The sequence below is a fragment of the Podarcis gaigeae genome (assembly GCF_964106915.1).
Source record: "Podarcis gaigeae genome assembly, chromosome: 2".
NCBI lineage: Eukaryota > Metazoa > Chordata > Lepidosauria > Squamata > Lacertidae > Podarcis > Podarcis gaigeae.
Window position 1 is genome coordinate 85,199,522 of NC_139679.1, and position 27,001 is coordinate 85,226,522.

The window sequence follows — 27,001 nt, forward strand, 5'->3', positions numbered from 1 at the left end:
TTTCTTGGGGACTTTCCAGTTCTCTCTGCCCTTTCAAGGTGGCCCAGCTTGAATTTCATGGGCCCTTTTCATAGCAGCACCTGCGATATTATGAATTGCTTCAGTTTCATCTTGCTAAGACATCAGGAACCGTTTTCTTTTCCCCTTACGCTGCTACCCGATCAGAATATTGGTGCCATCTTCTTCCATTACTGTAATCAGCCTGCTGTTTGTTCCAGTTCTGGCTCTCCTCCCACCTCCTGTCCTGGTTTTCTAAATGAGCACCAAAAATAAGGTGCAGTTTCTCTGTAAGAGGTTCGATTCCCCTTTTGAATTACCACAACAGAGCTTCAGGCTAGCAAACATGAATTACTGTACATGTGCTGTGTTTTTCTTGCTCCATTTGCAGAAAATGCTCCAGTGTCTGCCACCAAGCAGCCAGAGAAAGTGGCAGCAACCAGACAAGAAATATTCCAAGGTATGATATCACCTTGTATTTGAGAAGAGAATGTGACAGTTGAGCAACTTGTAGGATTATTCGCTCAGTCTTTCGATATCTGAGATTTTTCTGATAGATGAAGTGTGTTAACTAGAAATGTTTTTGGGGAGAGTAGGTCAAGATCAACTACTTTTTAATGTATATAGCAGGTGGGGGAACTAGATCTGGCCACTGGGCCAACTTTGAAATAGAAATGGACAAATTGCCAGTTCCAAATGGCATCCACTGCAATAACTCAAATGTGAAATTGTTGATCTTTAAACAGAAATATGAAACTTGTCCCTCAGATCAACAAGCATACATTAGCTACTTTCCAGTTCTCAGGTAATGCCATTTTAAAAAAAGGGATCCAGCGAGGATCCTGAAAGTTATAGGTCAGTTAGCTTAATGTTTGTTTGGGGGAAACTGGTGGAAAGTATTGTTAAGGATAAAATAGCCAAGCATATAAGAACAAGTCTTGCTGAAGTAGAACCAGCTTGGCTTCTGTGAGGGAAAATCCTTTCTCACAAACTTATTAAGAGTTCTTTGACGTTGTCAACAAGCATAGATAGAGATGATCTGTGGTGTACTTTGACTTTCAAAAAGCTTTCCACAAGGTACCTCACCAAAGACTGCTGAGTAAGCAATTCCTGGGTCAAAAATTGGTTAGGTGCTAGAAGCAGAGAGCAGGAATAAATGGAAGTCCCCCAAAGATCAGTACTGGGACCTGTGATTTTTAACTTGTTCATAATTGAATAGGATGCTGGACTAGATGGGCCATTCTCCTGATTCAGCAGGCTCTTCTTCTGTTGTTCTGTACTTAAATGTTTTTATCCATGTTTTACAGATGAGGGGACATTTGCTGGGAGTTGTTTATTCCCCTAAAGCTACGGTCTAAGTAGAGCAGAAATCTTGAATAGGTTCCACTTGCCAATTCTTTCTCTCTCTTTCTGTCCTTGCACTTGACTTTAGAACTCATGCTCTGACAGTGAATGGAAACCTATTTGTTGCCTTTTTAAAAACTGTATTTTAGAACAATTAGCTGCCATCCCAGAGTTCCGAGAACTTGGCCCGCTGTTCAAGTCCTCTTCCGAGCCAGTGGCTCTTACAGAGTTGGAGACGGAGTATGTGATCCACTGTACCAAGCACACGTTCACAAACCACATGGTGTTCCAGGTGGGTACTGCGTTGAAAATACATGAGTAGTGACAGTAGTCTCTTCCATTTATAGATGGGTTAATGTCTTGACATCTCAGAGCTCTTTACAGTATAATATATGCACAGTGGGTGCAATAAAAATAATGTCACATGGTTTACCTTCAAATAAATGCCAAATATGGTTTCCATATCCATGAAAACAGTATCAGTATAAATAAAGTCAAATAGCATTTGAGGCAGCATAACAAACATAAAACACCCTTTTCATACCACGACTTGCCCAGTCTCATGCTCACAGCATCCGTTCCCCAGTCACTACAATCATTCACTACCTCTGTCAACCAACCAATTGCACTCAGCACCCACATACAAAGGATTGCTGCCAATCGTATACATATAAGAGACTCTCCTTCTCTGGAGGCTAGGACCCTAGCCAATGGGTTCAAATTACAAGAACGGAGTTTCTGACTAAACATCTGGAGGAACTTTCAGACAGTAAGAGCTGTTCCAGCAGTGGAACGGGGTCCCTCAGGAGGTGGTGGACCCTCCTTCCTTGGAGGTTTTTAAACAGAGGTTGGGTGGCCATCTGTCATGGATGCTTTAGCTGAGATTCCGGCATTGCAGAGGGTTGGACTAGAGTAGATGCTCCTCGGGGCCCCTTCCAACTCTATGGTCCTGTGATTCTACATATGCTTGCACACCTCTCTGTCCTCCATCTAGGCAATCAAGAGGCATACTTAGAGGTCAAGGACATATTCTTGTGAGATAAAGCACTCAGAGGTTCGAAGCAGGGCTGTGGCTGGTGAAGAGATTGTGGCCTGGGTAAAGTCTCAAGAGGCTTAGTTAGTTGGAGAGCTGCCTTTGGTCCCTGGTTCTGAGGTTCCCCATCCCTGCCCTAAGACTTAACCACATTGGGTCTGGGTTTAAACAAAATGAGTAACCGTGGTTCATTAGAAACAGAAGCAGAACCTTCCAATCTTCTTGTGGCTGAACTGGAGGAGGAGAATGGGGGCATGCAAATAACACGGAGGCCTAGTGCCTAGAATGATTCATTTGGGGTTGTCCCTGCCAGAGGCCTCAGACCAGAGCATTTCCCTCAGCTAAGCAGGGTCAGATGATTGATGCATGCAGCACAGCTCCACGAGGGTAGGTTGGATTAGTTTATGGCAAGGCATAGGTACCTTTTTATATCTGAAAGATGGGGAGACGGCCTAGTGGGTGTCTACCTGATCCCATTACAATGCTGAGAACCACTTTTGATGCTAAAATATATGCATATTTGTTTTACTACTGAAAGTGTATATGCCTTGGGAAATGTGCCTTGGGAAATGTGCACTCCAGTGGTGATGCTGGAGGATGGAAAGCCATTCTTAAGGATGTTTCAGCCCAAGAAATATTGTAGCACAGGAAGCCAACGCAGGCGACTCTCAACTTACACTGGGGTTATGTTCTGGGGATAGGGTGTAAAGCCAAAATCGTGTATTGTCAAAACTCCATGACATGGCAGGTGGGATTGCCAAAGTCTCCCCCCCCCCCGAAATATGCCTCTTTTCCACCCATTTTTTTTTATTTGATTGATTGATTGATTGCCAAGCACTTAAAGCTGAATAGTTAAATGTGTGTAAGTTGTGAGTTACTGTACTGTATATGGAAATTGGATCTTCATGGAAGCAGGCTCTGTGCCTATGCTGGCTCAAGAACTGCACTGGCCTACAGCTTAGTTGGGTGTGGAGGGTCAACCCAGGACCAGTGCAGGCACTATGCCTGCAGATGCACTGAAGCAGATGCCTTCTGCAGTTATCACCTTAATTGTGGGTCTTACTATGTGTGTCTTTGAAAACTATTGTTGGAAACCAGTTAACCTGAAAGACCACCTACTCCTCTGTAAACAGCAAGATCGTTTTTATCCTCTGTATATCTCACCCTACAGAATGTTATAGGATGGTGCCCCCAAAATGGGCATTTTCCGCTATTGCCCCTATATTATGGAACACCCTTCCCTCTGAAGCAGCAACCACCAGTCACATCAGATATCTTATAAAGAAACATATTTTGGCCCAGGTTTTCCCTAATCCCTAAGATCATACTCTGTCTTAATGTAAATTCCCTGAATTTTTGTTTTTATATATTACTTTTATATTACCCTTTTACTGAGCCCAGGATCTCCATACATAGTGCCTAGGTTTGCGCCGTGGAGAGATTACTTCGGTGCTGCTAACACAGCAAAAACAACATGGGGGTGCAGCAGTTATGAGTTTCTGGTCTCTGCAGCCACAGCAGGTTTCTGTGATTCTCTTGACAGCCTGGCTTTGCTCCCAGAGGAACACTCCATTGTCTCTTAAGATAGACAGATACCAACAATTGGTTTTATGTTGTATTTTTTTGTTTTGTTTTTGTGTTGTATATTGCTCAGAATTATTTTTAAAGATTAAGTGACTTAGAAATGCTTTTAAATAAACAACAACCCCAAACTTTACAGTACAGTACAGTAAAGTACATTCAGTATTTTGTGCCATGACGTTCCTTGATTTTCCCTGATAGTTTGACTGCACAAACACCCTGAATGATCAGATCCTGGAAAATGTCACAGTGCAGATGGAGCCAACTGAGGCATATGAGGTCATTGGTTGCATACCTGCCAAAAGTTTGCTGTACAACCAACCTGGCACTTGCTATACATTGATTGCATTGCCCGAAGAGGACCCAACAGCAGGTAACAAGATTTTCTCTGTTTTCTTCCCTTCTCAGTCAGACCAAGCTGCCTTGTAGCTCTGAGCTTGCAGCCCCTGTACATTTTAACAGACATTAAATGACTTTTGAGAATTCATGTACTTTTTATTTGAAGACTTGTCTCAAATGCAGTGCTCGGTCCTGTCAGTGCAAGGATCTGTTTTGCACAGTGGGACTGACTTTGCTGGCACGTGCCCTGCACCCAACTAAAATGCTCCAAATGGGAGCCGGGGGGATCCTGGAACAGATTTAGAGGCATGCTTGGAGAGAAAGGGGAATGTACCATTGTGCCAGCATAAATCCTTGTGCAGATGGGACAGTTTATTAGCACTGCATTGGACACAAGCCTATAATAACAGTGTGTGAATTGTAGGCCTAAAGACTTCTAGACACCCTTTCTGTGGAAAAACCTTGTGTACCTTGAGTGAGGTTGGTAGGTTAATTTGACTTTTCTGTCTAGGGGAGAACTGTCTTGTTGGGAAATTATAACATTACAAGCACTCTTCTCAGTCCTCAGTGACTTTTTAATAAATAGGCAGACTGGAACCTAGGAGCTGAGACAGGAATATAAATTAACTTGTACATTTCACATTTCTTTGTGCTTGATTTTTTTCTTTTCTTTTTGCCCTTTCTGCAGTGGCCTGTACGTTCAGCTGCATGATGAAATTCACTGTCAAGGACTGTGACCCGAACACCGGTGAAGCAGAGGAAGAGGGCTATGAGGACGAATATGTGGTAAGAGGAGATTTAGCTACTTTCCTGTCCCTTTTTCAATGTCTCCTGGTCAGGTGGTGAGATGTGAGCCAAGGCAAGGCCATCCAGGGTGACATAGCTTTGCCTCCTGACCTCCTCTGGGGAGCTGTGGCTTGATCTAACAAATGCATTAGAAAGCCTGTCTCATCAGGGCCAGAGGATGGATTGACCAGCTTCTGAGCTAACAGGCTGTTGAGTCTCAGCATGTCCAGATGGCTAAGTGTCAAACCTGGGGTGTCCTGTCACCAGCTGCTCACACACAGACCTGGCTTGTAACCAGCTGAATGTTGGCAGCCATTTACTTGAAGGCTGCGACGTCTCCCTGGGGCAGGACTACTCTGAGCTCCCTGTTCTATCCCCACATTTCATGGATAAAATGCTCTAGCAAAGCTGTTTTGCTTGTAATCTTTTGGGTAAGGAAGTTTTTTTAAAGCCTTCCTGGCACACTTAAAATACCAAAGGCTCTATTCCCCCACCCCAAGTATGAATACATAATAATATGCTCTAGAGAGTGTAGCTGATGCGCTGTGTGAAGGATAGTGATGAGCCAGCTTTTATGCTCAGTGGGTTTCATTTTATGTATCAGGCCATTGATTTCCTGTCAGCTTAGGGCACCATGGAAGTGTTCTGAGTGTCAAACCTACAGGAACATTTTGCAGGGAGGGCTCCTTTTCCTCCCTTGCCTGGGAGTTGTTGTTTTTTACACCAACCATGCAACTGATATTTCAGACCTGGTCTGTTTTACCTATTCCTGTGCAGAGATTTTCCTTGCCCTAAGACTTGTCTTCTCCCCGCAGCTTCAGTCCCATTACACAAGGTGGCATTTCTTTTTTCTGCTCTGAAGAGCAGGCTGCACAATGCAACTTGAACCTGGCTCTGATCTGTTGATTTTGCTTCTCTGTTTCTTCCTCCCCACCCCCGCCCAAGTGTCTGGCAATTCTGCTGAGAGTCACATCCGCTGTACGCGCTGCTCCAAAAGCTGCCCGCTAAAAAGATCATTTAAGAATGGAAAAAAGTGACAGCGATCAGTCTGCATTTGTGCCATATTAGAAACATAAATGACATGCTGTGTCATGCTACTAAAGGCTCAAAACATATTCTTTCTCTCTCTCTTTTGGCTGTTGTGCAAAGTTATTTCTTGGAAGGGCAGCACAAGCCCCTCCTTCATATGCAGACCATAATGTGAGTCAGGCTCCCTACAGGTAGGCCTTGTGTTACGAGGAGACCAAGTCCCCTTCCTCACCCTCAGGAAATATCATGCAGATCAGTCTGTTTTGCATATTCTTATTCTTCTTTGGCGATCACTTGTAGCTGAGTAAGATTGTCTTCCAGAAGTTTTAACAATGAGTCTGTAAGTGACAGTGGAGGCCAATTCTGGATCCACACGTCCTTCCACAGTGGGGACATTGGTTCCCGGGTGGGAGTTGATCACGGTGTGGATTTGCCAAGCATGCTTTCCTCCTAGCACATTTCTCCCTTGCGTTCCGAGTTAGAGTGTCTTCAAAGTCCATGACACCTTTGGTAAATAGGCTGTAGAGCACCCAACTCACGCATAGCGAGCATGATTCATGGGATGAACTCTGTCAGCAGAAGCCCAGTGGAAGTGCTGCTGCTTGCGCGGCAGGGCTTTTCCAACCACCTCTTCCCATTGGCTTTTGGAGAGGATGGTCGGGAAAACACTCACAAGAGCATGCAGGGAGAGGGGCAATCCTTCCATCTGGCAAGCTGATGTTTGTAATGACGCGACTTGGAAGGGCACACCACTCCTCCGTCCAGCGTGTGATTTGGATGCTGGCCCAGTGATTCTGTGGAAAGATGGGCATTAAGGGATGTTGAAGACTAGATGGCTGGTAAAGGAGAGGGAGTACAGAAGAGGAGGCAGAGTCACAGGCATATAGAGAACTATGCAAAACGCAGAACACCTTGGCCAGCATCCCTCTAAATCCAGGGGTGAGGAACCTTTTTGACTCCAGGGGCCAAATCCTCATTAGGATCAGCCTCGTGGGCCAAATTCTGTGGGTGGGTGTGGCTGCTGATCTGTAAGTCACATGACACATGATTGGCAGGTGGCCAACCTGGGGAACAATGCAAGTCCTTTAAAACATTCTCCTGTCTTAAAGCTGCTAAGTGCCCTTTGAAGCAGCCTCCAAAACCTCCTTTAAATTGGAAGGGGAGAGATGCCTTCAAGTGATGGGGGTTACAGCTGTTCAATGAGCCAATGGCAAAGCTTAATACAGAGTGATATCGTTTCACATATCTTTTTTTTATATATTAGCTGGAAGACATTGAGGTGACCATAGCAGATCACATCCAAAGGGTTCTGAAGCCAAATTTTGGAGCAGCCTGGGAAGAAGTTGGCGATGAGTTTGAAAAAGAAGAGACTTTCACGTTATCCACAGTGAAAACACTGGAAGGTAATATTTGTGGGGCTCTTGATATGCTTTCTCCCCCCCCCCCCCGAGTTTTAAAGTACTTTCTCTTGGATTCTGATATGGTCCCCAATATATTTCTTTCCACAGAGGCAGTAGGCAATATTGTCAAATTTCTAGGGATGCAGCCCTGCGAGCGGTCAGATAAAGTGCCTGAAAACAAGAACTCTCATGCCTTGTACCTGGCAGGTGAGTTGTTGTGCTAATATATTGGTTTCAATTTTTGTGGTGATCCTAATGGGTATGGCTGAGTAGATAACTTATAAAGTAACTACCAAAGTATAACACTGGATAACGGTTAGCCAAAACATTATTAATGCAAGGGCCATTCTAATTTTCAGGTTTTTTTCTTTTTAAGTGTCGTATGTTTCTTTGGAATTTTAGTTTAATGCTCTTGAGGTAGCAGAGATGCAGAATTCTTCTAAGCATTTGAGATGCTGAAGGATAGCCTAATGCTACTGTCCTACTCATATCTACTACAGGTGTATTTCGGGGTGGCCACGATCTCTTGGTTCGTTCTCGTCTTGTCCTGACAGACACTGTGACAATGCAAGTCACAGCACGGAGTGGAGAAGAACTTCCTGTGGATGTTGTCATGGCCTCTGTTGGTTAAACACAATATAGGACTTGATATTTCAAACTCTGGAGCCAAAGGGGGTGTTGGAAATGTATCCCCACTACTCTGGACGCTGAGAGAATCATTAGAATATTAGCTCTTTTTCTAATTAGGGAGGGGAAAACATTGTGTGAGTTTAAAGCTAGTCTTCAAAGTATGATCAGAGGTTTTCTGAGATACTGAACCAGTAATTTTTTTCAGGATCTCTAAACCATTTCAAAAGAGCATCCTTTTCATATCAAACTCTGCGGGATCCCAGTGCCTAAAGATGCTCACACCAGCTCCTGTTGTAGTAACAGTGTGTCAGATACTTTCTGTGATTAGTGAGAGCCCTTCCCATTATGGCAATTTCTATTTGTGTTTGACATGTTTTAAGCCCTTCAAAACAGATCATAAAACTAAAAGCATGAATTTACTCTCATTGCCGCTGCCAGTTTAGTTTCTTTATGGTGGCATTAAAACAGACCTTACTTGTATCCAATAAAATACAGTAACGCAAAAAGGCTGCCTTGGTATTCTCAAGAATTTGAAAGGGAAAAAATGCCTCAGAGTAGTATCTTTTGCCCACATTAGAATGCAATTGCAGCCACAGGGTACAAATTCAGTGGACCTATTACTTGTTCATATCAAAACTGACTGACTTCCCTTTCCATTAAGGATAGTTGGCCCCAGTTTTTCTTTCATTAAAACAGTTAAGTTATGCAGAAATGTAAAACGATGTTTCTGGTGGCAGCAATTGGCAGCAGAGAAGCAGCAGGGGTGATCTAGAGTGGAGAAACAGTGAATAGAGAAATGTTTAGCTTCTGACCCCACTATATTGCTCCTATTCACCCTCTACCAAAGCAGTTTTTCCATGCTAACAACAGCAAAAGAAAGCAATTGGCCTACCATGTTACACAGTTTGCTCCTAAAATAGGATGTCTTTTTTTGTATTTTACAGTATCTGGAAAAAAGAATTGGTCTAATAAATTGCTGATCATCAGATTGCTTCATTGATTGTAATGCAACTGTTTAAATAATTAGCCAGCATTTTATTTTATTGAAGGTACTTGGAGTTTTGTTTTATTTATACGTGCTAATATTGTGCTTTGTTCTACTCTGCATAATTTTGTACATAAAAGTTGTGCCATGTAAGCCAAGATTTAAACAGTATAGCATTCTTTTTGAAAAGTATGTGGTTGGTCATTATGGTTGTGCAGGGGGTTGTGTACAACCACATTTCATAATTATATGGCTTTGGCAAGGAGAGGAATAGTTTTACAGAGAGCATATAAGGGCAAGTTCACCCATAAGTTATATGCTCAGGCTTTACATTCAACAAAGCTCCTGCCAGTTCTGGTTTCTTCAGAGTCTACCTGTAGAGTACATACATTTTCAAACACATCACTCATATTCACATTATCATTTATAGGGGTTGTGCCCCAAACACCTTGCATGTAGCTCAAAAAATGTGTTCAATGGCCCTAAGAATTGTCAAAGACGGCACCAGATATGTTCAGCATTAAAACACTTCTTTTCCATCTGCTTCAAACTCCCATTAGCGAGATGCCTTATATTAAGTCAGATCATTGGTTCATCTACTCCAGGATTGTCTACTCTTGAACAGCAGTGGCCCTCCTGGGTTTGAGATGGGTCTTTCCCATCCCTACCAGGAAATGCTAAGAATTGCACCTGGGAGTGTCCATTTGCAAAACAGTTTGCTGTTCCACTGAGCTTCAGTTCTCCCAGCATGTCTCTTGCTGTGTTGTGATCATTCTCCCACCCCAGCAAATGCACATCTTCTGGTTTTGCCTTACACATTGTCTTTTCACAGCTCAGAAGTTTGGGGGTACTGATATTCAGGGCTTGTGACACCTGTTTTTATAGCTGTTGCTAAAGTCTCTTTACATGGCAGTAGGCTATCCTGCGCCAGGATAATATCTCCTGGATTCGTCAGCTTGATTATATTTCTATACTCTGTTGATGAAGTCAGCCTGCTGTCCTTGTGCATTCAAAGCGTGTGGGGAAAGCACATGCAGCGGCACAAATGGGGGAAAAGATAACCAAACAGAAAACAGCCAGGTGCAATGACTGCCAACATCACTTAATGGCCTGTAGAAAAAGAGAACAGGTTATCCTCTCAGTGGCAGAGGATGGATGATGTCAGGGTGGAATTCAGGGACAGGGAGGGCAGCCAGCCTAGCTCCATGTTTTAAAGAGTGGCCTCACCTTTGGAGTCTCAGTATTAAACCTTTTAATTGTCTTAGTTTAATAGAAATCTATAGAACATATATAGAGAGAGAGCATAATGGAAGATGACAGGTTCCCAAGGATGTGCTCTACGGGGAGCTGGCTTCAGGCACCAGGCCTGTTGGCAGGCCAATTCCATGTTACCAAAATGTCTGCAAATGTGAGTTTAAAGGCAGGGAACATTAAGTCCGCTGTGTGGGAATCCTTTGTAGGCGACTGCAGGACCTGGAGACAAGTAGTCACGTCATATATCCATAGTAGTGATCAGAAGAGGAATGACCGCTAGAAAGAATGCAGAAGGAAGAAAGGCCATGATGCATCTGCAGTAGCACAACCGGATGCCTTCATCTGCCCCAGCTGCAACAAAACAGGTCTTACCTGTATCAGTTTCTACAGCCACAGCAGGCGCTATAGTTCTCCCAACACATTGACTTCACCCCTGAAGGTGCACTCCTCTATTGTCTCCTGAGACAGACAGATGCCAACAAGCTTCCAAGGAATCATGGCCAATGTAGTAATTGCTGAGAGTGAATTCCTGTTTAATTATTATTTGTTGCTATTTTGAGAGTTAATTTTATTGTGTACTATCCTAATGCATTATTGAATATTACTTAATTTGATATAAGTTGTTTAAGTCTATTTTTATTATGATTTATTTGTTTTGGATCAGATTGCTAAAAGATGTGTGATCTTTACTTTTTTCAGTTGTAAACCACCTTGTGTTAGTAATATAGAAAGGCACTACATATACAAATTAAAAGTGAAACGACATGAAAATGAGATGTCCCAAGTGTTGGCTCCATACTGCAATTTAAGTAATCCGCATTGAATATTGCAGGATCTGCCTCTGAGTAAACATGGCCTAAGATTGTGCTGGATAGTTTTACTGCAGAAATCCTGGGGCATACACGAGAAGCACGCTTGATAACATGCATTTTGGGGCACGAATATTGCCTGTGGTTTCAGCTGCTTTGGCAACTACAATACTGTCATGATAAGGTTGTATAACCACCCTGGCTCTTGCAGGAGAAAGGGTAAGGTAGGGTAAGGTAGAAATGCAATAATAATAGTAGCAAATTATTATTATTATTATTATTATTATTATTATTATTATTATTATTATTAGCATCTCTATCCTACTCTTTCTCCTGCAGAAGCCCAGGGAGGTTAATAATTGCCATTATTATTATTATTATTATTATTGTTTTATGTGTTGGAAGCCGCCCAGGGTGGCTGGGGAAACCCAGGCAGATAGGGTATAATTAAGAATAATAATATTGTAACAACAACCATTTTATTTAAAAGTGGGCCTTTCTTGGCATTCCCTTGAAAAGGGCCGAGTTGTAGAAACCCTAAGTGTGCCTGGTGTTGCACCTATGTAAGGAGGCCAGATCCCGAGGTGCCCCGAATCCTTCCCCCGCCCTCGCGCGCCCCTTCCTCGCTCGGCGTAGCGCAACTGTCCATTTCCGAGGCGGCGCTTTGAAAGGCCCGCCGGGGCGCAACGACGGGGTGGAACCACCGGGCCGGGCTGCTGACGTCACCACCAGGCCCGGAGCCGGAGCTGCGACGACGCCGAGGAAGGCGCGAAAACCCCGCGAGCCGCCCCGGGAGGGAGAGCTCTCCCTCCGCCTCTTTCCCCTTCCCACCCCGTCACGCGAGAGCGGAGCGCGTGCACAAACACCCTCGCTGAGGCGAAGACAGCTGCGAGTTCCGACGTGCGAGTCCACACACCGGCGCCGTTCCGGGGCGAAGGTTGCCCTCCTTGCCAGCAGCTCCACAGTCCGCGCTTCTTTCCCTCGGCAAAGGTGGTCGCCGCCTTTTTCAGCCCTCAAAGACATCCCACAGGTAAGGAAGTTGGCCTCTCTCTCGCTTCCTCACCCTCCTTTGTTTCAGAGCTTCTCCTTTTTTCTTTCTTAAACCAAGAGCGGAGATTCTTGAGGAGGGATAGTTTTGCCCTCTGTAATAATGCGTCTTTGTCAAGTTGCCCCTTCTGATGATGACTTTTTACTGGCTCAAATTTCAGTCTTTAAAAAAAAATGCAGGAAAGCTGTTATGTTGCCCCAAGGAAGTTAAACGTGGGCTAGAGGTGTCGCAGAAGAGCTGGATTAAGGGTTCTTTGGGGGGGGGGGGTCTTTGCTGCAGCGGAGATAGGGCAGGTACCCACATCTGAACTTTTTCAGGAAGGGAGCCTATAATGATAGTGAGCTGTGAAGCTCTATGTCTTACTGACAAATTAAAATTTAACATCACGTGCTCCAATAAGCTCTTGAATGTGAAATTGCTGATCTTCTGACAAAAGTGTGTGGCTTGTTTCTACTTTGGGCGTTAGCACCTGAGAACTAGAAAGTGGCTAATGTAGCAACATTTTTTTTAAACAAAGAGGGATGTAAGGGGGAATCTAGGAAACTGTAGGCTGGTTAGCTTCTGTGTGAATGAGTGTAAAGGAAAATTTAAAATAGAATTATCCAACATATAGAAGAAGAAATCTTGCTGAAGAAAAATCTGCATAGTTTTTGCAAATGTTAAGTCCTGTGTCTCACTAACCTCTTAGAATTGTTTTAGAGTGTCAGCAGACATATAGATAAGAGTGAACCAGTAGATATTGTGTACTTTCAAAAAGCTTTTGCCAGAGTCCCTCACCAAAGGCTTCTGAGAAAGCTTAGCAACCATGATACCAGAAGACAAGTATCCTTATTGATTACTAACTTCTTAAAGAACAACCAGCAGAGAGTTGGAACAAATTGGCAGCTCTTAGAACAGAGGGATGTATGAAGTTGGGTTGTTGGCATCTGTCTATCTTGGACTGTGCCTCTGGTGGTGAGATCAAACCATTGGAGAATCACAGCACCTGCTGCAGCTGCAGAGACAGGTAGCTTGTAACTTGCTGCCTCCCAAGGTTGTTTTTGCTACATTAGCAGCACCGAAGTGGCCTCTCTGGGGCACAAGCCTGGACACTGTAAATGGAGGTCCTGGGCTGTCCACACTACAAGATCTACCTCAACCCATCCTGGAATGATCTCTCCAGGAAAGCTTGGGATTCTATGAAAGGTGCACATCAAGGGCACATGGAATACTAGGATTTACTTCTCTGTTTGCATTTGTAGAACTGAGACATTGGAGACTGCAGGGGTGTCAGCCAGATTCATAGGCCTTTGGTCTGAGTACATCTGCTTTTTGCAGGCCACTGAAGAATGTGTGGGCGAACAGCTGTTGTACTGGGAGCAGATCGTATCCGCCGTGCCTGTGAATACCGTGATAATCAAGGAAAGAGAAGGTGTCCAGAATGGAAAAATGCTGACAAATATAGTCCATCCTACAATAAGAGCCCACAGTCTAATAGCCCTGTGCTTCTCTCCCGACAACACTTTGAAAAGGTGAACCCCCCAAATATTAGATTTGTGCTTAGCATAACTTTCTGTTCAGCTACTTTTACATGTATAGGTGCTTTATGTTAGCTCTGTGAGATCAAAATTTCACAAATAAGGGGAACTGTGACTGTCTGCTCAGTGGAGCATTTGTGTTCCAAAATTAGAGACATCTGTTATATTCTGTAAGTCTAATAGAGAGCTTCTGAAGAATAGAATAGAGAATAGAATAGAGCTCTAGAATAGAGAGCTTCTGCAGAAGTAGTCTTTCAGAGTAAGACGTTTATCACTCTTTGTTTTATAGGTGAGGCCAAATTTTGACCAATCCATCTTTATTTAAGACAGAGATGTGGAACTTGTGTTGCTGGACTCCAACTCCCATCAGACCCCAGTAGCATGGCCAGTGGTCAGGAATCCTGGGAATTTTCATTCAACAATGTATAGAGAGCCACAGGTTTTCCCGTCCCTGATTTAGGGCATTATGGTCAATGTTGCCTTCATCAATGACTCCAGCAATGAGGCATGGTTGCCATAATCTTTAGTGTTCACTGTGTTTCCAGTATTGCTGAGGGAATGTTTCCTTGTTTCCAAGACTACCAAACCATCTTTCAGCAAAATACAGTTTTGGTATATCAGTGGGGAAATGGTGTGAAGGTGTCGGAATCATGAGATATTAACTGCAGCAGCCCTCTATAGAAACTTCCCACTATCCAGCAGTGTGTTGAGCTGGATGTTCTCAGTCGCATTAGATCCAGCTGACCCCCGTCATGCCATTTCATCTTCATAAGCTCTTGACTAGTGATTTTAATTTTGTTTTTAATTTGTAATCATTCAACTTGTTTTTATTAGTGCTTGTAAGCCGCTCTGAGCCCGGCCTTGGCTGGGGAGGGCGGGGTATAAATAAAAATTATTATTATTATTATTAGTGTTGATAGCAGCCCTAGTAAAGGAGCCAAGACTGAAGTCTTTGTATCCAGGCATTGTGACGGCATCACACAGGTCTATTGCAATACATACCATAAATCATTTTCTTTTCCTTCTGCATCACCCTATTTTTTTCAAATAAAAGTTAGATTTAAATTTATAATAAATATGCTTACATTCATCTTTATATGTAATACAATCACTAAACAACAATTTTGTATACTGAGAAATTACTAATAATTACAAAGCTTACATTTCATTTAACTCAATCTGCATAGGCCTGCATATGGAGGATTGAGTTGCTAGTCTCTCTGAGAGTGAGAGGAGAAATGTATGTTGAGAAATGAGAGAGAGAAACCCTTCCATCAGCCGGAGATGATAATCTGTAATGGAGCATTACAGTCTAAGCAGACTTCTCCGCACTACCTTGTTTCCACAGGGTGCTGTAATTGTGTCTGGTGGTGGTTGTTGTTTAAAAAACAAATTCCTGCTCCAGCACACAGACAAATATAATATTGGATTGGTAGTTAATTATGTTTTCTGTTTTTCAATAAAGCTGAGTTCTCAAATCTTGGAAGATAAGTACTTGTTCTGACACGATTTCACTCATGGTACAAGAGTAAAGAAGGAAAGAAGTGATTTTTAAAAATAATCTGTGTCTCAAAATAGTATACATGCACAAACCTGAAGCCCCCGCCCTGTCACCTTTTCAAACCAAAAATTTGCAATCCATTTCCTCTTTCATTTTCCTGCCTAGACAGGAAGCTGCCCTAAGTGCTTGTGGTTGATTAGTTCTTTCTCAAATGCACATACCAAAGGTATCTTGCCCTTGTTGGCCAGAGGAGCACAACATAATTGCCTTAACTAGGCAGAAGAAGAGCGTGTATATGCAGCAGTGTCAGGTGGATTTCAAAACAGCAGGGAGGTCAGCAAGTTGGAGGAGTGAATGGGTGTCTGGAGTCCTCAGTACATTGCTTTTCTACCACTGATGTCAATAAACATTTGCTACACTGTATTTCTTAACAAACTAGTTTCAATGGTATTTACCATTAAGGAAAAGGTATCATGCGTATTGATTCAATATTGATTTAGAGCTTGTGCTGTATTTTCTGATGTTTACATGTGTATGCATGCTTTAAAATCTCAGACCAGTAAGACTATTTTGGTATTTGTTTTCATTTAAACCATTTTAAAAGTTGCCCTCGGGATAACACCGAAACTGAATTTGAATAGAAACTGGCAAACAGAGAAATGAAACCCGTTGGTCTGTTTCAATTGTTTCAACTGAGAAAAATGAAAGAAATGAGTCATAAAAACCGGAAGGTACATTGGGAAGAGGGTAAAATAGCAGATTTCAAATTCTGACAGCACAATCCTATGCACGTTTACTAAAAATTAAATCCCGCGATGTGTTCTACTTGCCTGTTTCCAAATGGTATTTTTTAACGTGGCTTGCCTGGCTATAACTCATGTCTAATTTACTTCAGCAGGACCCTTGCATTTTGCTGGTTCCTTCTGTAACTATTGTAGTCATAGAGTAGGGTATCATCACAACACAGAATTAGAGAAATGAATCCCAGAGCTGTTATAAAGTGATAATGAACTTGCTGCCGTCTTTTTTAAATATAAAACTTGGTATTTTTGTCAGTAACTGACTTGATTAGAATCACTTTGCTTATATAATGAGAGACAGTGTAGAAATCTAGTACACCCTTTCACTTCAATCTACCTAGAAGGTACAAGTGCATAGAAGTTTGCTTCTCTAACTGGATAAAGAGCTGCTTGTGCAAACAGGCGCTCCACACACGTTTTCCAAATCCGAACACCAGGAGCTGTGCACCCAGTCCCTTTTATAAAGGTAAAAACCTCTCCAGTTTGGAAAGGTGAACTTATCAACCATTTTCTGCATTCCAACAGGATTTTTCAGCAGGAATGTTGCTGTTTACTGTGTTCACACTGTGCACACTGATTACTCTGAAATCTTTCTGTGTTTTTGGATGCTTCTCAATATTTCTTCCTGTTTCCACTTTATTAAAGGATGCCAACTCTTCTGAACGTGTCCTTGTAGCTATGCGTTGGGGGCTGGTTCCATCCTGGTTTAAGGAAGCTGACCCATCTAAAATGCAGTATAACACTGCAAATTGTCGGAGTGATACCATGATGGAGAAACTTTCCTACAAGGTTAGTTTTTGTGTAGCCTTCCATTTGAAAATAAACTTCTTCTTTTTTTTAAAGTCTGTCTCCTCCTGGCCATGCTATTTACAGTATGTCTTTTGAGCTATACACAAAAAGTGAAGCTTTTTCCTAGAGGTATTCATAACAGTTGCCTTGCCGCACCAAATGTAAACAATTCTGAACTGCATGCTGTGAACACAGCATCATGATTTTCCTGAAAGGGAAGAGCCCAGCAGGTGATAGCATTTCACATGCTGTGCTTGACAGAGCAGCTTCAAGATAACTGGCTGTTTGGTATCTGTGCAGGTTCGATTAGAGAAGAACATAAGTAATGTTGCTGGTATGGGAGGCTTTGGGAAATACAATAGCAGAAGTGGAAGTCTATGAAAACTCACTGGAAAAACGGTTTGCTCTGGATACTGTCACCTCTTTCCATTTGCATCCCACCAACTTCATGCACAAAAATGGAGGTCTCTATTGTGGGGGGAAGCAAAGGGTTATGAAGAAGTAACATGCATCCGACTGAGGAAATGAGAGATCACATTAGAAAGTTAACCCTCCTTGTTTCTCTGTAACTCATTTATTCATTCATTCTGTAAGATTTCTTACTCACCTTTCACCAAAAGGCAGGTAACAGTATAATCATACCATTATAAAAACAGGTGAACAGTTTCAAACAAAAGCAGCTCAGTATAGATTAAACAAAATGGTGGGTCCTCAAAAACCGAATACCCTCACTATCAAAGTCTAGAGTAAAGAGGTATGTATTCAGCATATAGCAGAAGCTACATGATAAAAATGCTAGACGCGCATCTGCGGGGAGAGAGTTCCACAACAGAGAGGGGCCCACTTCTGACCACCTTTTCCTGCACTTTTGATGGATGGTGGAACTATCAAGAGAGCCCCTTCTGCCAACCTTAACACCTGGGAGTCTTTTCCTCCAGCAGCACAAATCATCATCTAACTATGTGGAAGAGCCCCCTCAAGGGCATGTTGCCATCACACAGCAGTTTACTCAATGTTTAGGAGAGGAAACCTCATTGTTCCTCTGACTTTGTAAATCTCTCATTTTCCAGCCTATAGACACATTCCATACTTCAACACTTCCTTTTTATTTCTGAGCACAGTAAATGCCCTAAAATAGCTAAACCCCTTGACTCAGTATTATGTAGAAGTTGGAAGTTGGACTATATCATGGATAAGCTTCTCTCAGAGCATGCTAGACAGTGCCTTTCAGCAAGTAGATGGGTGTCTTTCTCTGACCATTAAGTAGCATTCTCAAACACTTGTTCATTAATGTTGGATTCGGGATGCAGGCTTGAACCTTTTTTCAGTTCTCTGAAATTGATCATGGTATTGACCCATCCCAGGAAGAAATCATTTGCTAGAGAGGCGTTGCAAGGCTGTCTTATGTGAAATGATTTCACCAGTGAAATCGCCTCAGCACTCAGAAAGTGTGAGTCGCATTGGTGCTAGGAATAGAAGAGCTTTCATATGAACGGTTGGTGCACCTGACTCCTGAGAAATTGGAGAATTTGCACCATGCAAATACAAATTTAATTAACAACAACAGAATGCGAGGTGGTATGGTGCTTGTTGGCAGCAAGACTGTTTTCCCCCAGTTTCTCCACCTGCTTCACAGCTCCTTTTGAGAGCCTTTGAATGCAGATCAGCTAGCTTTGTTGCCAGATTCTTCCGTTCCAAAACACAACACTGAACTGCCTCTCACTATGTTGCTGTCACAGTCTGGACTCTTAAGAGCAGAACTGAGCACCGTGCACTGGACCCCTTCTTTTCCTCCAGTGGCATAGCCTTGCTGCAATTGCACATGCTCCCAACTTTTTGTGAGAATTTTGTGTGATGCTCCGATAGTGTGATTCCTGTCAGCTCTTCCATCCTAATTTCTCTGACTACTTCTCGGAACAGGAGCATGGCAAACCTTGGGGATTCCGCCCTGTTGCTCTCCTACCTTTTCTATGTTACAGGTGTGTGTTCCTCTTTTAATAGGTGGCTTTGTTTTCATAAAAATTCAACTTTAGAAATGTATTACATTCTATCCTAAAAATAAGCTTTGTCCTCAAATCATGTAGAGGCACAAATAAGACACATAAGACCTTGTGGGAAAGTGGCCTAAACTCTCATCGACACTTCTGGCAGGGGTGTGTAGAGGCTTGTGTAAGGAAGGCCACTTTAGGATACATATCTGAGATCAGTAAAAGCATCTGTTAGGCTAATAATGTGAGTTAATTAGAAAGGTGTAACAGCCAGAACCAGAGTAGAGAAAAATACAAATAAGCACTCTAAAGGGATGGTAAGGATTCTTAAGCATGACTTGTAAGTGGAAAGCTCACAAACACTCATTAAGGAGCAGAATGATAGGGGATAGGGGAATTGTTCCTCACACCCCGTATATGCAGAAACCGTTGCAATAGTATCCCCAAAAAGCACCTGAGCTACACCAGGAACTAGCACAATTGTAGACTGTTGCCAATCACCACCATTTTAGAATCCCTGTTGTGTTAGGAATGTCATTGGGTCAATAAGTGTAGATGTAGTAATTAAATTTCTGTTTCCTTCCAAGGATTGTAGTGAAAACAAATGAGTCTGTCAATTTTGTCAACAGCTCCATGTGAATTCACATTTGCTCTGAAGATCATTTCTTAGAATCCTATGTGATACTATTAAAGTTGTCCCATCCCAAATGTTTGTTTTTAACTATTTGACGTTGCTTCCCTACATATCTCTCTCTCTCTCTCTCTCTCTCTCTCTCTCTCTCTCTCTCTCTCTCTCTCTCTGAAAAGGGGCCTCTGTTAAAAGGCAAACGCTGTGTTGTGCTGGCTGATGGCTACTACGAATGGCAACAACAAAATGGGCAGAAGCAACCCTATTTCATTTACTTCCCCCAGACCGAGGATAAAAAGGTACAACAGCAATACGTTCATATTTAAAGCTGAAGTGCTCATTGGCTCTTTCATTTTCATTTACTTTCCCTTGAACTCTTAACTTGCTTCAGAAGGTTTTGGCTTTATTATTTTGGTCAGAATGCCTTTCCCCATGAAGCAAGGCCACCCAAGGGTAGCTGCTGCTGAAGGTCATATGATTCTGTTCTCCTTTGGCCATGCTGAAAGTTCAGCATAACAGTATGTCAGAATTGTTCATCTTTTATACATGTAATTTTTATTATTTCATTTCTGAATCTCTTCCCATGAGGCATCCTGAAGCAATTTACAATATTTAAAGTGTTTTTGCATTGCCGTTCAATTCAAAATTCCCAGGACATTTTAAAATAACTGAATTCTTTTAGTTACTAAAAGAGTACAATAGAAAAAGCAATTGCAGCAAAGTGCAGAATACATCACAGGTTAAACCCATAGGGAGAAATGGGTATTTGCCTTGCTCCTAAAAAGAAACAAAAAAGGCAAACCTCCCTAACGTGAGAATACCCCTCTCCCATAGCCACCCAGAGGCAGATTTAGTGGCATGTGACCAATTTGCACTGGGCATGGAGTCTCAGGGGTGCTGCAACTTTGATGTAGAATGGAAGGGGGGAGGCACTGAACTTTGGCATTGCACAGGGTGCTGCTGAAATTTGAAACCCCAAGATCTGCCCCTGTAGCCACACAACTCACTACAGATCATGAAGGGAACCAGAAGAAGACCTCTGAGCAGATACTAGCAGGTTGAGGTGGGAAATGTTTACTTAAGAAGCCAGGTCCCAAGCTATGCAAGGGTTTAAAGATAAGCACCATCAGTTTGAATTGTGTGCAGACATAGACCAGAAGCCAGTGGATCTCTTTAAGAACTAATGAGTAGTGGTTACAATTCCTGGTTCCCAGTTAGTAGCCAGGCTGCTGTGTTCTGAACGAAAAGCAGTCCTGAGAGTCTTCAAACACAGCTGCATGTACAACAGATAAGGGCATGGATAGGTACAAGTGGTTTGTTTTATCCCAAAGGGGTGCAGCTAGTGTACCAGCTTTAGTGGATGAACAGGCTCCATGCTGTTGCGACCACTTTAGTACAGGGGTAGCAAATGAGGTGTCCTGCAGATCTTGTTGGACTCCAACTCCTATCAACGCCAGCATTGCCAGTGGTCAGGGCTGATGGGAATTATAATTTAGTAAAATATGGAGGGCAACACACTGGCTACTCTGCTCTGGTGACATAGCTAGAGCAATGGACATTTCTAACTAGATCAAAGCACGTTGAGAGCTGACTAGAACACAAGTGGCAGAAGTCTCTAGGGAAATGTCACTGAATGTACTCCCGTTATTGAGCTTACTCTGGTTGAGCGTAGGAAATACCTCTCTGCACCTTTGAATCCTTGGGGTCCTATCTAGAAGAGCTTTTCTGAGTGGCTTAGTGTCTACTCCAGCTTGGCCCACAAGGCAATGTTAGTGACATGTTTGTTAAGCACTTGTTAAGGATGATGTTTCTCATATCTGCCTCAGCCTAGATTCTACTGGTTCAGCAGTTCAGTCTATTGATGTGTCCAGAGCACCATCTAGTCTTGGGTTAAGGAATCAATTTCACATATTGAAGTCTGAGGACTTGAAGAAAAGCAGCCTATCAGTGTTTGCTCAGCTTGTGCCCTTAGCTTATTACATCTAGTAGGAGAGGGATAATCTGGGTCTAGGAAGTAATAAAATTGCTTGTTATAAAGAGTCCTGTCTGCCTTGAAGGAGGTAGTTGTGATGCCATTCTTAAAGGAACCCTTCTTGGACTCTGATAACTGCAGTAACTATTAGCCAGTTGCAAAGATGCTTATGAAGTGTTGCGAAGCAACTCCCGACAATATTGGATGAAAAAGACCCTGTGGATCAATTTTGATTTGGTTTCATGAATGGTTTTGGCACAGAAACAATTTTGGATAACATTCACTGGGAGAAGAACATGCCCATTGAGATTCTTTCGTATGTCTCAGCAGCTTTCAGTACTATGGACCATACTATTATTCTTGATTGGTCTTCTTAGTCGGGGGCAATGTGTTTCTGTCAGGGCCAGCCCACTCATTAAGTGAAGTGAAGCAGCCACCTCGGGCAGCAGAAACCCCCGGGCTGATGCCTGACCTGCTATCTCTGGTGGAAAAGCAGCACCAGCATCACCATAAATTGGCACAGATGCTGGCACAGCTTCCTCAGTGGTGGAGGCACTGGAAATGTGTGGTGCAGGGACAGGAGGTATGGCAGAATGGCATGGCACTCCCTACTTTGCCTCAAGTAGCGAAACAGGGCTTGCTGCTCCCGGTTTCCGTGGTTCTGCTTGTAGCTGAAGTGCCAGTTCTAGGACTTCTGAGCAGCAAAATGGCACCTATGCTGTGGGGTCCTGCTGGGCTATTGTAAACACACGACTTATGTTCAACACTAGTGTCCTTTTTACATCAAATGAGAGTGAAATCATGGAAGTTTTGAATTGCTGCCTGGAGGCAGTGATAGTCCTTATGAGGCCGATAGTTCCAATGAGGGCTAACAAATTGAAACTTAATCCTGACAAGATGGTAGTATTGTTGATGTGTGGTTCATCTATCCAGGGAGGTGTATTCAACCTTCTCTGGAAGGGGTTGTGCACTTGAAAGATTTTTGTTTTTTAAAAACACGATTCCTTAATTTTGCAGCTCAGCAAACCAGATATGGAAGGTGAGAATGAAGATTCAAAGGACAGGAAGTTACTCACCATGGCTGGTATTTTTGATTGTTGGGAGCCCCTTGATGGAGGAGAAACATTGTACAGCTATACCATCATCACAGTAAATGCTTCAAAAGATCTAAGCTCCATCCATCACAGGCAAGGGAGAATAGCTCAATAAGTGTTTGGTGAAAATCATATTGTACAGTGGAACTAGTTGAGAATAAGACTGTTTAAGTCTCAGTTGCCATCACTTCTGTGTACCAACTAGTGTGGCATATGATTTTTATATTATATAAAAAAAATAATCACACCTCTCTCTATATATAATGTATAACTTTTAAAGGAAGGTCAGAGAAATACCCCCCCCCCCAAAAAAAACCCTCCTTTGCCCTCTTAGAGAAGAGGATCTGAATAGAAGTTACTTGTTCTAAGTGACAGGATTTGGCTTATAAAGAATTATGTTTATACTATACTTTGTGGTTGTCATTTGAATTATTCCAAAACCTGGCTTCGTCATTCAGACCCCTTGAAAAATAGGGCCTCTTTTGAATGATTGTGCTGCAAATTCATGCAGATCTTAGTTGCTGAATTCTCCTTCCTTTATCTCCATCTAATATTAGGAATCTGATTCTTTTTGATGCTTCAACTGTGGTGTTCCCCCCCCCCCAACCATAACATACTGTAGACTAATTTGGGTTATTCTATTCACTGAGATCTGTATTGTTTAACTTGTTTAGAATGCCAGCTGTCTTGGATGGGGATGAGGCGATCAGAAAATGGCTGGATTTTGCAGAAGTACCCACACAAGAAGCTGTTAAGCTTATCCAACCCACAGAAAACCTTGCTTTCCACCCAGTCTCAACCATAGTGAACAATTCCAGAAATAATACACCAGAATGCATTGTACCCATTGAACTGGAGCTCAAGAAGGTAAGATCTGAGGTTTTAAGGTTTGGGAAAATAGGTAGGGTTGTTATTCTCACGTCATATTTAACTTCAACTAGGGCTACATTCACACCATACATTTAAAGCACTATGATACCAATCCAATCCAAAGCACTTTATTGTACTAGCCATTGGCCATGACAGAGCTGAATCAAAAATAAATACAAGTAAACAGAGTGTCGCACCACACTATGATACCACTTTCAACGGTCATGGCTACCCTTAAAGAATTATGGAAAAAATAGTTTGATAAGGATGCTGAGAGTTCTTTCCCTCACAGAGCTACAATTCCCAGTTGCCTAGGAAGAGGAATTGATTGTTAAACCACTCTGGATATGGCTCAGGGAGGAGAAATAGGTATCAAATAACAGCTCTCAGCACCCTTAACAGACTACAGCTACCAAAATCCTTTAGGGGAAGCTGATTGTTTAAAGTAGTATCACAGTGCTTTAAAGGGGTGCTCCAAAAACCATGATGGTAATAGGTAGATTCTCTAAACTACTCTCATCATTCCTAATCAACCTTTAGTTCATAATAGTGGTATACTTTTCTAATGGTCCTTGTTCTCTGTCTCCTAGGATAGCAAAGTTAGTGCAAGCAGCAAAATAATGATGAACTGGTTAAAAAACAAATCTCCCAAGAAAGAAGATGATGGTGATGGCTTACCAAGATGGTCCAGCCAGTTTATCCAAACCACACCACCTAAAAAGACCAGTTCAAGCTTAATACACCAGTGGCTCAAGAAGGAAGATGGAGAACCTTCTGCAAAGCATCCCAAAATTCAGTGACTTATTTGTTACTTGCACTTTATTCTTAAAACACATTTGTCGGTTTCTACTGATTTGAATTTGCAGAGTGGGATTGCAAATATTCTGACTATGTGGGCCTTGACATTTAACACTTTTTCTTGTCTATAGTACAAACTGGGGTGTGCATTTTATGTACAGTGTTGCTATTCCCCTGCCAACCTTGGGAGAGCAATTGTACTTCAAATATGTGAGACACTTAATATATTTCTCCTCCTAGGAGAGAAACAAAGATTCTGTAAGGCATGTTTCTTGTCCTGGTGTTCATCCAGTACACTTATTGGATTCTTTGGAGAGAACACACCACCGTTACAACTAAGATCTCCTGTTGCAAAAATAAAAATAACTGTTCTTAAAGCATTATAAATATCTTATGTTCATCTTACGAGGCATGGGGTGTCTCCTTCACATACTTTGTAAGTATGAGCTGTATTAGTGGGAAACTGCTGTGGTGGTATGTCTGTAGCAACTATTTAATTATAACTGCCCAAATTTGTGATGAGAAAATGAATAGCAAAAATTCAGAACACTGGCATTGTAGAAGGAATGAGAGTTTGGGCCTATTTTTCTGACATCAGACTTACTCATATTTGGAACTGTACATGTTTTCATGTTTTAAGCAAGGTTGCCTGTTTCAACAATAAGAGATACTTCTTTTGGTTTAGTTTCTGGCTAGCAGTGTTCTTGGCATATCAAAGGATTATTTTGTAACCTCTCTTTTTTGTACCATTGAGCTGCTCTGGTACTCTGCTGTGTTGAACACCTGCTAAAATTGATCTTCTAAAAGGGACAAAGCACATGCTGTGATGTTTGTGGTCTTAAGTTTTGAATAAGCAGGTGCAAATCTTACTGAGCTCACTATTTGAGCACAGTTTAGCAGAAGCCAGGCTATCTGGAAAAACATTCATTGCTTTTATTTAAATAATGGTTGTAAAAAATAAAATGTGTTTCTATCTCGTTATTTTTTTGTGCATTGCCCAATTCCAGCTAATCCTCAAAATACTCGTTTAGGCTACAGTGCTAACCATGCTTACTCAGAAGTAAATCCCACTTACTCCAAGGTAAGTGAGGTTAGGACTGCAGCCTCAGAGTCACTGAACAATATGCCTGTCTTGTCTTGAAGACTATAACAATGAACATTAGCACATGAATTTGTAAGCACTCTGGCTATGTTAAGAATTAATGCTATAAGTGTATCATGCTAGCCCATGAGTGTTTGCAACATTTTATAAGTTCACTACAGTGGTACCTTGGGTTACAAACACCTTGGGTTACAAACTCCGCTAACGCAGACGTAGTACTTTGGGTTACGAACTTTGCCCCAGGATGAGAACAGAAATTGCACAGCAGCAGGAGGCCCTATTAGCGAAAGCGCACCTCAGGTTTAGAACAGCTTCGGGTTAGGAAAGGACCTCCAGAACAAATTAAGTTCGTTACCCGTCTTCTACAAAGTCAGACTAATGGTCCGTGTAGCTCAGTATGGCCTGTACTGACTAGCCGCCTCTTCCAGGTTTCAGGCAGGGGTCTCTCCTAGCCCCACATGGAGATGCCAGCCATTGGACCTGGGACCCTCTAGATGCAGGGCAGATGTTCTACCTGGGCCTTTTGACACAATGTCTCTGAATGCAGTTCATTTTGCCTTGTAAGTAATGTATATGAATGACGTGTGTTTAATAATGATACTGCCACAAGCTCAGCGCTCTTTTCTTATGAGGAATGGAATATGGGTCCATTACAAGCCTCTCCAATTCTTTCAGCTCTGGAAAGCCTCCAGAAGCATGAAAGCAAATTGTCTCTATTCTAGAGCCTTCTTACAATGTATATCACAGTGCTAAGTCCACCAAATAAATTTGTTTAGGTGTTTTGGAGGATGCCTCATATTTCTGTACAATTACCGTATGTTTTGCTCTATAAGACTCACTTTTTTCCTCCTAAAAAGTAAGGGGAAATGTGTGTGCGTCTTATGGAGCGAATGCAGGCTGTGCAGCTATCCCAGAAGCCAGAACAGCAAGAGGGATTGCTGCTTTCACTGCGCAGCGATCCCTCTTGCTGTTCTGGCTTCTGAGATTCAGAATATTTTTTTTCTTGTTTTCCTCCTCCAAAAACTAGGTGCATCTTGTGGTCTGGTGCGTCTTATAGAGCGAAAAATACGGTATGTCCAAAGTTGGTCTTCCTACCCATGGGTTGTCCGTTTCAATAATTTAAGGAAATAATTAACCTAGCTTGCTTAGATTCTTCTTGCTTAACGTCTAGCTGGGCCTAATTTCTGCTGAACCTAGAAACGATTTCACTCTCCCCTGGCCCTAGAAGTGTATCCCTGACTCAGCGGTTTCATCTGCCCCCTAAAGTCCAGTCTGGCAATTACAAGTGTTGGGGCATGCTGGAGACTTTAACAAGATTTATTGCAGCAAGCATTTGTGGACTAGAGTCTACTTCGGCAGATGCATATTCATCCGTTTCATCTGGTAAAATGAGACACTGGTCCACAGAAGCTTATGCCATAACAAATCCTGTTAGTCTCTAAGTGCCACAACATTCTACTGTATTTTGCTGCAACAGACTAGCACAGCTATCCCTGTGTGAAGTCACTGGTCTGGCTGACAATGTTTGATTTAGCATTATTTGCAGCAGGTATTATTTTTTTAAAAAAACTAATTTAACTAGAATAGGAATGCTTGTGATTGGAGCATGGCCTGCTTGGCCCAACATACCAAGCTTGTTGGCCAGGCTCTTCTAAATACAGATGGCTTCCTCACCAGCCACGAAAACAGCAACAAAACCAGGCCCAG

The 27,001-nt window shown here is 42.4% G+C and overlaps 2 protein-coding genes across 6 annotated transcripts in view; both read left to right on the top strand.

The window, feature by feature from the left end:
- The window catches only part of COPG1 (COPI coat complex subunit gamma 1), a 29,216-nt gene extending 19,934 nt beyond the window's left edge, over window positions 1–9,282 (top strand). For both annotated transcript variants that reach the window (XM_083727111.1, XM_083727112.1), the window contains exons 18-24: window positions 389–457; window positions 1,491–1,633; window positions 4,157–4,328; window positions 4,983–5,080; window positions 7,374–7,512; window positions 7,618–7,716; window positions 8,010–9,282. In XM_083727111.1, the coding sequence (XP_083583237.1) occupies window positions 389–457; window positions 1,491–1,633; window positions 4,157–4,328; window positions 4,983–5,080; window positions 7,374–7,512; window positions 7,618–7,716; window positions 8,010–8,140 (851 nt within the window). In that variant the 3' untranslated portion in view covers window positions 8,141–9,282. The remainder of the gene's footprint in view (window positions 1–388; window positions 458–1,490; window positions 1,634–4,156; window positions 4,329–4,982; window positions 5,081–7,373; window positions 7,513–7,617; window positions 7,717–8,009) is intronic.
- A 2,568-nt stretch (window positions 9,283–11,850) lies between these two features.
- HMCES (5-hydroxymethylcytosine binding, ES cell specific) lies at window positions 11,851–25,173 on the top strand. 4 transcript variants are annotated; one of them, XM_083727185.1, is made up of 7 exons: window positions 11,851–12,217; window positions 13,553–13,746; window positions 16,699–16,842; window positions 19,638–19,757; window positions 22,448–22,617; window positions 23,199–23,391; window positions 23,985–25,173. In XM_083727185.1, the coding sequence occupies exons 2-7, from the start codon at window positions 13,564–13,566 to the stop codon at window positions 24,192–24,194; spliced, it is 1,020 nt and encodes a 339-aa protein (XP_083583311.1). In that variant the 5' UTR covers window positions 11,851–12,217; window positions 13,553–13,563; the 3' UTR covers window positions 24,195–25,173. The 4 variants fall into 4 exon arrangements, with proteins under 4 accessions (XP_083583311.1, XP_083583312.1, XP_083583314.1 ...); XM_083727186.1 differs by having other exon boundaries at window positions 11,871–12,217; window positions 13,477–13,746; XM_083727188.1 differs by having other exon boundaries at window positions 11,897–12,217; window positions 13,477–14,535; window positions 14,664–16,842.
- Window positions 25,174–27,001: the final 1,828 nt, after the last annotated feature.

Bases quoted from the DNA above. Each gene is read 5' to 3' on its own strand.
- HMCES (XM_083727185.1), top strand. From the start codon at position 13,564: ATGTGTGGGCGAACAGCTGTTGTACTGGGAGCAGATCGTATCCGCCGT. The intron at 16,843-19,637 runs GTTAGTTTTTGT...CTCTCTGAAAAG, and splicing joins TGGAGAAACTTTCCTACAAG to GGGCCTCTGTTAAAAGGCAA. The intron at 22,618-23,198 runs GCAAGGGAGAAT...TAACTTGTTTAG, and splicing joins CTAAGCTCCATCCATCACAG to AATGCCAGCTGTCTTGGATG.